Source organism: Astatotilapia calliptera, chromosome 12, assembly GCF_900246225.1.
Source record: "Astatotilapia calliptera chromosome 12, fAstCal1.2, whole genome shotgun sequence".
Lineage (NCBI taxonomy): Eukaryota > Metazoa > Chordata > Actinopteri > Cichliformes > Cichlidae > Astatotilapia > Astatotilapia calliptera.
The window spans coordinates 3,699,267-3,711,491 of record NC_039313.1 but is presented as its reverse complement, the minus strand read 5'-3'; the positions used below and the strand labels follow the sequence as shown (position 1 = coordinate 3,711,491).

At 40.6% G+C, this 12,225-nt stretch overlaps 1 protein-coding gene across 1 annotated transcript in view; it reads right to left on the bottom strand.

Moving 5' to 3' along the window:
* piwil2 (piwi-like RNA-mediated gene silencing 2) overlaps positions 1 to 11,995 on the bottom strand; it is a 29,121-nt gene extending 17,126 nt beyond the window's left edge. The window contains exons 1-9 of the mRNA XM_026188350.1: positions 11,881 to 11,995; positions 4,136 to 4,582; positions 3,941 to 4,046; positions 3,640 to 3,754; positions 1,985 to 2,160; positions 1,567 to 1,657; positions 1,111 to 1,221; positions 264 to 381; positions 24 to 148 (exon numbers count right to left, since the gene is read on the bottom strand). Coding sequence (XP_026044135.1) covers positions 24 to 148; positions 264 to 381; positions 1,111 to 1,221; positions 1,567 to 1,657; positions 1,985 to 2,160; positions 3,640 to 3,754; positions 3,941 to 4,046; positions 4,136 to 4,558 — 1,265 coding nt within the window. The 5' untranslated portion in view covers positions 4,559 to 4,582; positions 11,881 to 11,995. The remainder of the gene's footprint in view (positions 1 to 23; positions 149 to 263; positions 382 to 1,110; positions 1,222 to 1,566; positions 1,658 to 1,984; positions 2,161 to 3,639; positions 3,755 to 3,940; positions 4,047 to 4,135; positions 4,583 to 11,880) is intronic.
* Positions 11,996 to 12,225: the final 230 nt, after the last annotated feature.

Below are 12,225 nucleotides of genomic sequence, written 5' to 3'. Positions count from 1 at the left end.
ATAATGTGTCTCTGACATAATACCTCCTGAGCACCACATTGTAGAAGGGAATGCACAAATCTGAGCTCGGTGGTAAAATCTTCGTCATTTGAATTTTGATTTGTATTTCCTGATTATCGGTCCGTCTCAAACTCTTGAGAACAACCACCTGTGCAAAAAAAGTTTATATATATATGTATATATATATATATATATATTTATTTTAAAAAGAGCGTATTAAGTTTTAAATTTAGCATGGTGACTGTAACAACTGTGATACTCACGTCTTTCAGTTTAACAGGAAGGTACAGTATCGAACCGTCAAATGCCACAACTTCACCTGTGGTTGGACGGTGGTCTTTCATCATGCCGAAACGCATCGCCACTGATTCGACATTAGGACTGGGTAAGAAATTCACATCACAAAATACACAGTAGATATTAACACAGGTAACGATACTGAATGAACAAACTTCAAGTTTCTCTGTGGTTCTTCAGTGTAATTTAAGCTGATCCTACATTTTCATTGTTGTCTGGCAAAATGTTAAATCCTAGTAAACATTAAGATTTTCCCAAAATACCTGCATAATTTTATAGACATGTGAGTGTTGGTAACAGGAGCTCTCTGGGTTTCATTAATTGCTCACTTATAATCAACGGACTAATAAGAGCCGAAAGTAGACTAAAATCTGTTAAGGATCATAGACAGAGAATTAGTCCAAATATCACTTTAGTGTAATTTTCAGTTAGTTTGTTCAGACAGGAATGTTAGGCTGGATGTTGAGCTGGAAACACTGCACTTTTTGTATGTCAAGAATAACAATATACTGAAAATCAAGTATTTATAATCTTTTGCTCCTGTAATTTTAATTCTACTCTATGTGTGAGGCAGATTTATATGCAGGTAAACCATCTTTATGGTGAACAAAACAGAGCATTTATTGTGAAAAACTGTCTACTGCCTGTCTGTGTAGGCAGTGACGCAGCTACCAGTGCCTACATTGTATTAGAACCAGTCCCTGTATTACCTGAAACTATGATTAAAGCTTTCCAACATTTCCTCCAGTTTTTAGACATAAACTTTGTTTCCTTGTACGCAACAAGTGGTCTTGAATGTTATATGATACTTACGTAAATGTAACATGGTACTGATACACCGCTTCGTTCTTGCATTGAATTTGGATGTGATTTGACCCAATATTTATAGGAGCTCCTTTGGTTCCAGCCTTATTCAGTGGCTCACTGACGAGTGGAGAACATACATGGACAAAAAGATCAGTTTATGACAAGCAAAACAAATGATCAGTTACTGACCTGAATAAAAGCTCTGTCTTGCAAAATGTTAGATTTAATCAATACGGAACCAATACCACTAGATGACCCTTAATAAAATACACCATTATGTGCTCATAAGAGACAATGAGAATGTCAGAAGACATGGATAAGTCAGAGGTAATGATGTTTTAGAATGAACAGCTAACACCAGAACACTCGCTCTGACCGTTAAAAGCCTCCAAACCACAACACAGCTCATGTTGGTTTGTTAGGACTCGCTAAGGTAAAGGAAATAGAGAAAAGCACACTCACCGAACTGCCTCCATTGTCAGCCCCGTCTTTGCAGCTGGACCAGTGGAAAGGTCTGTGGCTTCTTGAACGGTGTGCACAGGGGACTCCGTTCCTTTACAGTATTATGCATGTCATTGCCCAAAATGCATGTTCCCCCCCACAAATTAATCAAATTAAAATAAAAAAAACACAATTAAGATTGTATTAGACACATGCAAAAGAAGATGCACATAATAGTTTACTTGGGGTTCATACACCTTTCTTTCCCTTTCAAAATCACAATCTTCTCCAGTCTCAAGTTTTCAGACAGTTTCCAAATCTAAAATCTAGAATTCCTGCACAGGAATTCTTGTTTTTTCTTTTAAAAAGAGGATTAAAAACAAATTAAGGTGGTAAACTCTCAGTTTGCAATCCCTTTAAAATAATTTTATATAATTACCCGTCAGAGAGGGCTGAGAGTATTCTGTTTGCGGCTCAGACACTGGAGAAACAAACACGTCTTGACCTGCAGGAAATGAAGGAAGCAAAGCACGGCCTCTGCCAACTCCAAGCTGAGGCATAGCTGCTCTTCCGAGGCCCACCATTTTCTGAGGGGACAAACCTCGGCCAAGGAAACTGAAAAAGGCAAAATCCACACAAGGAAAAGTCATATAATGGTTGTTCAATGCAGATAAAGTAAGTAAGTGTAATTTGGCACTGGCACTACTTTTTCCATCCCAACCTGGATCAAGTCATACCTTCATAAAGGTTAGAACATGTACTTTGTGCTCTTCCTGTACAATGATTTAACTTCATGGCCATTAGGTTTTATATATGGATTTGTTTTAATTGTCAAAAGTTAGGTGCGACAAAAAACATAATCCAGCAAATAATTTAATTTCCTGCCTGCAGATATTCATTGCTACATGTGGAATTAAATTCCATGCGTGCAAATTCAACAACCTGCGTGTGTAAAACTCAGCAGCCACACACGTGTGAGAGTCTGATTTGCAGGCATTGCTGCAGTTTCACACTCTGTGCTCACAGCTGAATCCTACCTGCTCCAATCAACTGACTTTTGACGAAGGATTTAATAGTGTTCATAAAGCAAGAACAATATTAAAGAGCTGTTTCTGGGAGGTACTTCGATCATTGATTATTAGTAAAAAAACGTTTTTACTGTTTCAGTGAACAAATGCTTTGATCAAATCTGATTATCAGCTTTTTACAGTTGTGGAAGAAGTACCTATCCTAAATCCTATACATATATAGAAGTAATAATACTACTGTACATATATACATTCTGTAAAAAATGAACTTTTACTGACATAAAAGTACAAATTCTTATCAATTAAGGTATATTTCAAACTCTATAGAACTGATGAGTTATTAAAGTGTACGCTTCACAAAGTCATTGAAGCTACTAATTCACTGTAGCTAAATCACACCACAATTTATTAGTTAACTTATATTTCATATAAATCTAATTCTGCTAAATATGATTACAGCTTTAAATGGAGGGTATGTGCAGTTATACGTTTGCTGCAGATTAAGCAACTTTTTATTGGCAGATTTAAACGTCTGTATTTTGGTTATAACCGTACACTTCCTGATTCTCATGAGTTAGTTTTTTGTTTTTAATTTTTTATTAAATGTATGGAATATTGTACAACAATATGGGACAGCAGTGAAGATGCTTCAGAACGCTCTGGTTTTAAAGATTTCTTCATCAGTAAGGTTATTTAGTGACAGCTGTCAGTATTTCCACTGCTACACAGGAAACAGCAACTGCTGATAATTAACTCTGCAGAATTAATTTACAAATATGGTTTAAAAACAGCGCTTATGTTGCTGCCTCGGTGTAACTCGATTTAAGTAAAAGAAACTGTCCATCAAAGGTGACCAATCACATTAGGACCCCTCTTCAAGCAGTCAAAAGTCAGTTGATTCAAGCGAGCAGCATTCAGCAGCGAGCACAGAAACTGCAGCAGCACAGACAAAGTAGGCTCTCATTTAGTCTACTGCAGGTTTCATAAACTACATCAGGCTGAATGAAAATATGTCAGAAACCCTGTTGGTCGAAACACAACACAGTGTCACTCCTGTGCTGCTTACCTGCTGCCTCTGCCCATCATTTCTCCAGATGGGCCGATACTCTGTGGTGTGCTGATGACACCTGGTGGGGCATCTCGCAGCTTCACCTCTCCCACATCCCCAGCTGCTCCCCTACCTGCAACGAAATGTAACATGAATCCATATGATTCTTCTTCATATACATAAACACCAAAATGAACCAACATCACGCCACTCTGTGGCTTACAAAGCTTTGAGCAAATGAGCACACAATGTGTTGTGCTTAGGGGCCCAGAGACTGTTTGTTTTCAGTATCTCTGGATTTCTCAGAATAAATACTGACCCAGTGGTGCTGCTCCTCTTCCCAGTGAAGTCGCTGATGGTTCAATGCCCATTCCTCTAAACATTGAGACCAGTGTTGATCCTTTAACATGTGGTGGCTTGCCAATCTGTCAGAAGAAAGCAAACCTGTGCAACTCTGTGTGGCAATTTCACCATTAAAATTAAAACATAATTTATTGCATTTTCTGGTTCGCACCTCTTCTTTTGTCAAAGTAGGGCTTTCTCCCATTAGAGCTGGCATCATTGTCTCACTTGGAGGTGTGCGTCCTTCCTGTGGATCCAGTCTAAGTACGCCTGCACTTCTCGCCACTCCTACCTTTGATTCAACTGCTGGGACGAGCAGCCCTCTGGCTCGGCCAACTACTATATCCTGTTGCGCCAACAGTGCTCTACCTCTTCCTACCACAGGTTCAGTAATGGGGACAGCTCCACTTAGTCCCAGTGAGTTATCGCTGAAAGTAGGGAAAGCCCTGCCTCGTCCTACAACAGGTTCTTCTGTAGAGAGCAACAGCCCTCTACCACGTCCTACAGCAGACTCCCCAAGCTGTAATCCTCTTCCTCGTCCCAGCCAATGGGCACCCATCTTCTCAGTGAGATCAGGAGGCTTGCCTGGATCCATCTGATCAACTTTTACCACTATCAGCTGTTAACAGCAGAGGAAAAAAACCAAATAATAAAGTTTGTAGCACATTTCAATCATACAATAATAAAGGAAATGCATGGCCAGGTTCAAATACACTTCAACTTTCCTGAATGCTGAAAAAGCATTTCAGTTAAACTTTGTGATGTCTGTTTAATTCAAAGGAAGGTTTTTTCTTCCGGTGCAAAATGAGATCATTATGCAAATTAATACCGTCCCTGTTATCAGTCTTCTATCAGACTACGACTGAATGGGGTCAAGTTGGCAATAACATGCAATCCATTTTTGACAATACTGCAATGAACTGTGACAACTGTTGAAAATCACATATCTGTTACTGGCTGTATCCCAATTCAGGGTCTGCAGCCTTAAAGTACGCAGCCTCAACGATCCTCAAGGGCCGTGTACTCAAAGACCGCTGAGGCCGGAAGTGGGAGGCTTGTGAAATGGGACGGTCTAGCCTCTGTTGCGCTGCCCAGGTTGCCTAGCAACCATGATACTAACAGCTGGAAAAGTGTCATACAGCTGTGTTTGACAGAAATAAAGGAGAAAATCTTTTGTTCATTTGTTTGTTTGTTTCTACATGAGCTTTGATCATTCTCCGTAAGATTAAGCTCAGCTATTGAACGGCGTATATTTTAAAGTAAAGGCTTTAAAACCAAGTTAGCACAAACGTCACTAATGTCACATAACTTTGCCGACATGTGGCCAACAGTAATGTTTAATGTTCTTCGTTATTAAACATTTGTACATAAATAAGTGACATAATATTCAGTACTTACTTAAAGTTTACTCTTCGGGCGCCCCCATCCGCCGTTTTTTTTCGGCAAAATTATCCACACCCACTGCCGCGCTATGCATTCTGGGATATGTTGGGCCACGAAGTCTACACTGCCACAGCCTTAAAATTCAGGGAAATGAAGGACGCATTTCAGGGTCGCATTTCGAGCAGCCTTTGAATTGGGACAGCCTTCGGCGCGCCGCTGTGACGTAATCGGCCTTGAAATGCGGCCTTTAAGGCTGCAGACCCTGAATTGGGATACAGCCAATGTCTGCATACAATTCCAATGTATTTTGTTCATCTCCCTTAAATAAACAGGCAGCCTTAAAATATGAAATATTCATATATAAATACACATAAATGTGTGTACTGTCTGAGTGGCTGATTGTGCCCCACAGGCCTCAGTGTGAGCTTGAAGACATTTATAATGTTTAAGTAGTTTAATGTGTCGGTGATGACGATAAACACATTTTGAATGAAAGCCGGGGAACTTTGGTAGCACAGAAACAAGTGGCTATTCTTTGTGACCATATGGATCACTCGTATTACCATTATTTCACCCAAAGGCACCAAGTTAATGCTCAAAAAGCTGCAGCAATACACACAAATATAAACAGTACTTGGTGACAACTTTGCTTTTAGCCTCTAACCCTCTGGGGTCCAGGGTACAATTGGCCATTTTTGACTACTTTTGATTTGGCCTCTATATTTTACCTTTAAAAACTGTTTATTTTGCCAATCTGTTATTTTCTCATTTTGACAAACTGTATCAGCACAACTTATCCAAATTCAGACAAAATTTAAAATACGAGTAGAAAGTGATATTTTGACTGTAAAAACCACAAGCATGTTTAACGAATCATTTTCATAACTTGAAATGCAAATAGAAATTGTACATTTTTTTTAAAAATATGCACAAGTTTTGCAAACAACAAAGTTGTGGAACTATTTACCTAAAAATGCAGCCAAGGCTCAGACGTTTTTTATATAACCATTTTAAACTATTTACAGGTCTGACAGCAGGTGTGTCACTCCTGTTTTCCATGTGGAGACAGCGTTTACACTGCAAAATGCCTTTGGTGGCTTTTTTGCAGCAACTGTGACATTCACTAGTAGAACTGACACACAAAACAAAACAATGACTACACTACACACTAACTACACAAGACAACACACTAACTTGAGACTCCAAACGCGGTAAACGTCACAAAGCTCTCACGTATCAAAACTCTCTCTCTCTCGCTCACTCGCTCTCTCTCGCCAGTCACTCCTAAAACTTCCCCCTCTTCCCAAACGCCACATGTTGCCATATCATTTTTTGATTGGTCGACATGGTAAATTTTTCCACCAATAGGGAAGGAGTGGTTTTTCTTTTTTCACTCAAAAGCAAAGCGTGTTTGCTAGCGTTCTCCTTAGAAAACACAGTTTTTACCGTTTCTTCCCGGAGTAAACGCCACTGTTTTATTCAGAAAACAAAACATCGGTTTTACATGGCCTATCAACACAGTTTAAACACTGGTATATAGTTTGAAGTCCGCACGTTCGACCCAAGTTGAAATGGAGACTCTGGGTCCGTCGACCCCAGAGGGTTAATCAGAAAGCCTTAAGTTAGCTAGTTATGTATTGGCTAATGTTTAAAGCTTTCACTTGAGTAAATTAACTCACATTACTAAGTAACGTTAGCTAAGTTCACAGCATATTCCATAATAGCGCTGCCATACTGCATCACACTCAGTGCATTTCAATCATTTCTCCAGCGAGTTTGATAGCTAGAAAAATAGGTAATTGGTGTCGCCATAGAAAATACAATGATCTATCAGATTTCCCGGCACCCGTCCTGCAGAAGGATTTCAGTAGTGATGTGCGATACCACTGATTTCCTTTCCAATCCGATACCAAGTAAAATCCAGGGTGGTATCGACGATACTGATGCGATACCGATACTCAAAAACTTAATGTTTCATTGTATTTCATAATACAATATAGAATTGCAGTATGTAAATGTAGTAATAATATAGCTTCACAATGATTACAGGACATCAGACTACTTGTTCTTATTGCTTAATGATGCAGAATAATCATATAGAAATAAAAAACCTGAAGTTGTGGCTATTTGAACATGTTGCCTGCCTGCAGCACTAAAGGACTCCGTGAGAGACGTCTGTCTCGCCCTAGCAGCACCTGTCCCTGTCCTCACCTCCTCTTTAGTTCGCCTCAACATAAGCTCATCATATTCCGTGATATGATTAGGGACGGGTACCGGTATCCGGCACTGGTTCTGACATAAACGGTAGTAACCAGACCGAAAAGCAGCGCACATTTCGGTGCTTTTTTTTTTCCTGAGATGTGATACACTTCAGATTCTAGCCAATCATTTTACGTTTCCAAGGACAGTAGGCGGGCCCAGGTACGTGCGTTCTTTTAGAGCAGAGGCGCTACAGATTAAAAATGCCCAAGGCGAAGCGGTCAAAATTTGGCTGTGCTTCACAGCAAAAGATGCAAACTCAGCAGCCTGCAACAAGTGCTTTAAGATGATATTGTGCAAAGGAGGTAACACCTCGAATCTGATGAAACATGACGCATAGCGGGTTTTTTTTAAAGCCGAGAAATGCACCGTACCTACACGGGTGTGGTGCCTGTTATCGGACCCTGAGTTAGCAACATCCCCCAAGAACCCGAAGAGGAGAGTCCTGGCCCCTAGCCCTGCCAGTGTAGCAGAAATGATGACGGATGATGTTAGCAGCAGCAGCCATTCTTCTCTGCGTGAGTAGCTTAATGTTGTTCGTGTTTAATTTACGTTATGTACGCTAACCACTAGGGATGGGTACCGGTGTCCGGTGCCATGATGGCACCGGTTCTGACATAAACGGTAGTAACCAGACCAAAAAGCAGCGCACATTTCGGTGCTTTATTTCGCTGCTTTTTTTTCCTGAGCTGTGATACACTTCTAGCCAATCATTTTACGTTTCCGAGGATAGTAGGCGGGCCCAGGTACGTACGTTCCTTTAGAGCAGAGCTACAGATTAAAAATGCCCAAGGCGAAGCAGTCAAAAGTCTGGCTGTACTTCACAGCAAAATATGCAAACTCAGCAGCCTGCAACAAGTGCTTTAAGCTGATACTGTGATACTGTCAAAGGAGGTAACACCTCAAATCCGATGAAACACCTGGCGACGCATAGCGTTTTTTTAAAAGCCGAGAAATGCGCCGTATTTGATAGCTTGCTGCGAGACCTCACACCGAGCACATCTACTGTGCGTGGGTTGCCTGTTATTGGACCCGGAGCAACATCCCCCAAAAACACGAAGAGGAGAGTCCTGGCCCCTAGCCCTGCCAGTGTAGCAGAAATGATGACGGATGATGTTAGCAGCAGCAGCCGTTCTTCTCTGTGTGAGTAGCTTAATGTTGTTCGTGTTTAATTTACGTTGTGTACGCTAACCACATTATTACATTAATGCATGTAAGGTGAACTAGCAAACACCGTCGTGGATACATGCGGCTGTCTTCTTGTTTGATGGCAGATGCTCCCTTCACCCTGGCCAAAAAGGCTAAAATGACCAAAGAAAAAGTGGAAAACAGTTAAACATGAGAGGTTTTTGGCCAAAGTTTGTGTTTTTTCCATTGTTTAAGCACTGCTTCCAGCCAAGAGTGATACCATATATGCCCTATAGCTGCAGGAAGGGCTAACATTGTTATCTTTTTACAAAAAAACAGCTAAACATGAGAGGTTTTTGGACAAAGTTTGTGTTCTCCATTCTTTAAGCACCAGCACTGTTTCAAAAGTACCGGTTTGGCACTGGTATCAGATAAAACCTAAACAATACCCATTCCTAGATATGATTTACTCTGAGGTGTTTGACGAGGTTAGTGGTGTTGCCACAACACCTCACTGTCTTGCCACATGTATCGCAAACCGCGTCTTGGCTGTTTGTGGAGGTAAAATATGTCCACGCATGACTCTGTTTACGCTCAGCCATTGTTGTGAGTGCGCACGCCAGGTGCAGTGTTGCAAACTTAGTGGCTTTGTCACTATATTTACCGAGTTTTCAGAGCCCCTTAGCAACTTTTATTCTAAAAAACAACAAGTGACAAATCTGGTGACTTTTTCTGGTATTATTGGAGACTTATTTATGACAACTTTTTGACGTGAAAGCGCGTATCTTTCTTCTCAACAAGCAGCGGGTGCTGCTGTGGGCACCTCGCCCGTGCCAAAGCGCTCACAGGCAGAGGATAGTCCTCCCCCAGCTGCTATCAGGGCAGGAGATGTTCCCACCTATGCGTCCAAACTGCAAATGAATCGCGTATGAGTGAAGCCTCTGCTCCCGCACCGACTGTAACGCAATCAGTTCTTCTTTTACTGTTATGTTGTTTTGTGGATCACAAGGTTTAAAACTACTTACACACACACACACACACACACACACACAAAGTAACTCCACCAGAGTGCCTTTTTCGGGTCACTTTTGCCGGTCCAAGGGCAGATAAAGGAATAAGGTTGGAATTGTGGCACAAAAACAATAATCGCTAAAAAATTTTTATTTGTAATTCTAAATAAATTCTAAATGCATTTAGGACGTTTTTTTTACTCACTTTATGTCTCTTCTTTTTTTCTCTCCTACAACGTGGGTTTCAATGATATTAGCATGACCAATTATGCAAATTAGGCGATGACGTCGTTTAGCGACTTCTAGAGACTTTTAGCACAGCCAATAGCGATTTTTCTTACTGAGGAGTTGGCAACACTGGCCAGGGGCTGCGACAGCCGTATTTCGCATATGACTATGGAAGGCGTAAGAGGAAGTAGTTTCTTCCAATTTAGACGATCTGAATGATATCCGGTTGTTCAGTGATGACGCGACGAATCCTACTTCCGGGTCTAAAGTAGTCTGCGTTTAATATGGCTTTTGTGTTGTTAACATGTTTAATGTTATGTATTTTCTTCTATTTGATCTCAAAAAGCTCCTAAAACAGTCAGTGATCCCTGTTGACCTCCCTCGGCTTTTATTACCGCTAATCATTTATTTAAGCTCAGTTTTTAAAACCCTAGGATGTAACTACAGCCCAGCCCATGCAGCAGTATATGAATGACTAACCTCGTATTGTGGATGGATTATCTCAGTTGTTCTCCTGGCTGAAGTTTGGTCCTTTTACAGCATCCTGCCATGCGATTACATTTGTTCCTGACCACCGAGAACACTCATGTTAACTTTTATCGAGTGGAAAAAAAGTTAGCTTGTTTATATTATGCTAACATAGCTGTGTCGCTAGCGGTCATGTAGCACATCATTATATACCAGCTAGCCCAACTTCAGTAACCCTACAAACGTCACTGCTGTTTAGTTTTCTGTCTTCATTTATGCTGGAAGTGATAACAGAGCTGTACGTTTTAATTTGTTTCCAAAACCCCGCAGTCAGGACATGCTATATTGTATTTAGATAGAAGCTAGCGAGCTAACTTCCTGCTAACTTCTAACTCCGTTAAATGTCATAAATTCCGTTTTCATGGATGCCTGGATGTTAAACTCAATTGTTACACCTGGTAGAGCAGAACGCTGATCATTTTATTAAAGATGAAAGACTTTAGACAGTTTTCAACTCTCAGTAATGCCATAGTGATCGTTTGATATATGGACCTGCAGCGGAGTTTAGACCCAGACACGGCTAGTGACGTCAGACTGAACAACCGGATAGTTTCTTTCCACTGTGTTCCTGTTAATGAAAAACTACAAATTTACCCCAAAGTACTAAAATATCGATATTTTAATATGAGAATGATTCTAGAACATAAATTACTGGGGTCAGAAGAATCGATATTTCAATATCGAGCCGCACATCACTAGATTTCAGTGATAAATTATGCTTAATGGCACAAACACCTTCATATAATACTGTAATTCATACGCTTTTCAAGGTGCAAGGCTGTTGCAAATAGAGTTAGTTTTAACACCAATGTCCACCATAGCTTTATTTAGAAATCCCCACACTAACAGAAACTATAGGCGCGCGATATTTGTTTACTTGTTCTGCCCGTGAACATCGTCTTTACGGATAAAGACACGCTGACCATGTTCAACTGACAACTTGTAACAACACTTTAATATCATTTATTTTGGGTGTGTGCTACTTTTATCGAGCCAAAAATAATGGCGCCTCATTTCACTCGCTAGCTTTTTAAAGCAGCACAGGCGCTTATAATATATAATCTGCCTACTCATTTGCTACCGAATTTAGCTGCCAGTGGCTTGAACCGTATAATTGTTTTTTAAAGAGTCATAATATAAACATTTTCCTACGCGCTCCAACAATATTATTGTAAAAAAAAAAAAGCTAACAGCTGCTAGCTAGCAAAATCAAAAACTGCTAGCTAGCTTAAACACGTGTTTAAAACAAGTGCACAGCTGTCAACCACTACAAACTAAATAAGATTGAAAAAATTATCCCAGAAACCCCCCCGCTGTATTTCAGTTTCGTCATAAACGGAAATATGGTCTTAGCTCTTAAATTAACAGCAGGAAAACTTACATTTAATTGACGAAAATACTTCTGTCCTCCCTCACGTATCAGTCTAATTAATCCTCCGACGGAATCCAACAAGTGACAAATGGTGTCCGCCCTGCAGCATCCTGATTGGATAGTCAGTGCTGTCCGGGGCAGGGTATTGGTTTATTAATCCTGTCGATCAAAGGAGCTTGTAAAGAAAAGCATCTGGACTTCTTTAAGTTGCTTGAAGACGTTTCACCTCTCACCCGAGAAGCTTCTTCAGTTCTAAGGTCAAATGGGAGAGAGTCCCAGATTTAAACCCAGTGGGGGTATCCCCCCCAAAGAGGGACAAAAGGACCCCCTTTGGGGGGAATACCCCCACTGGGT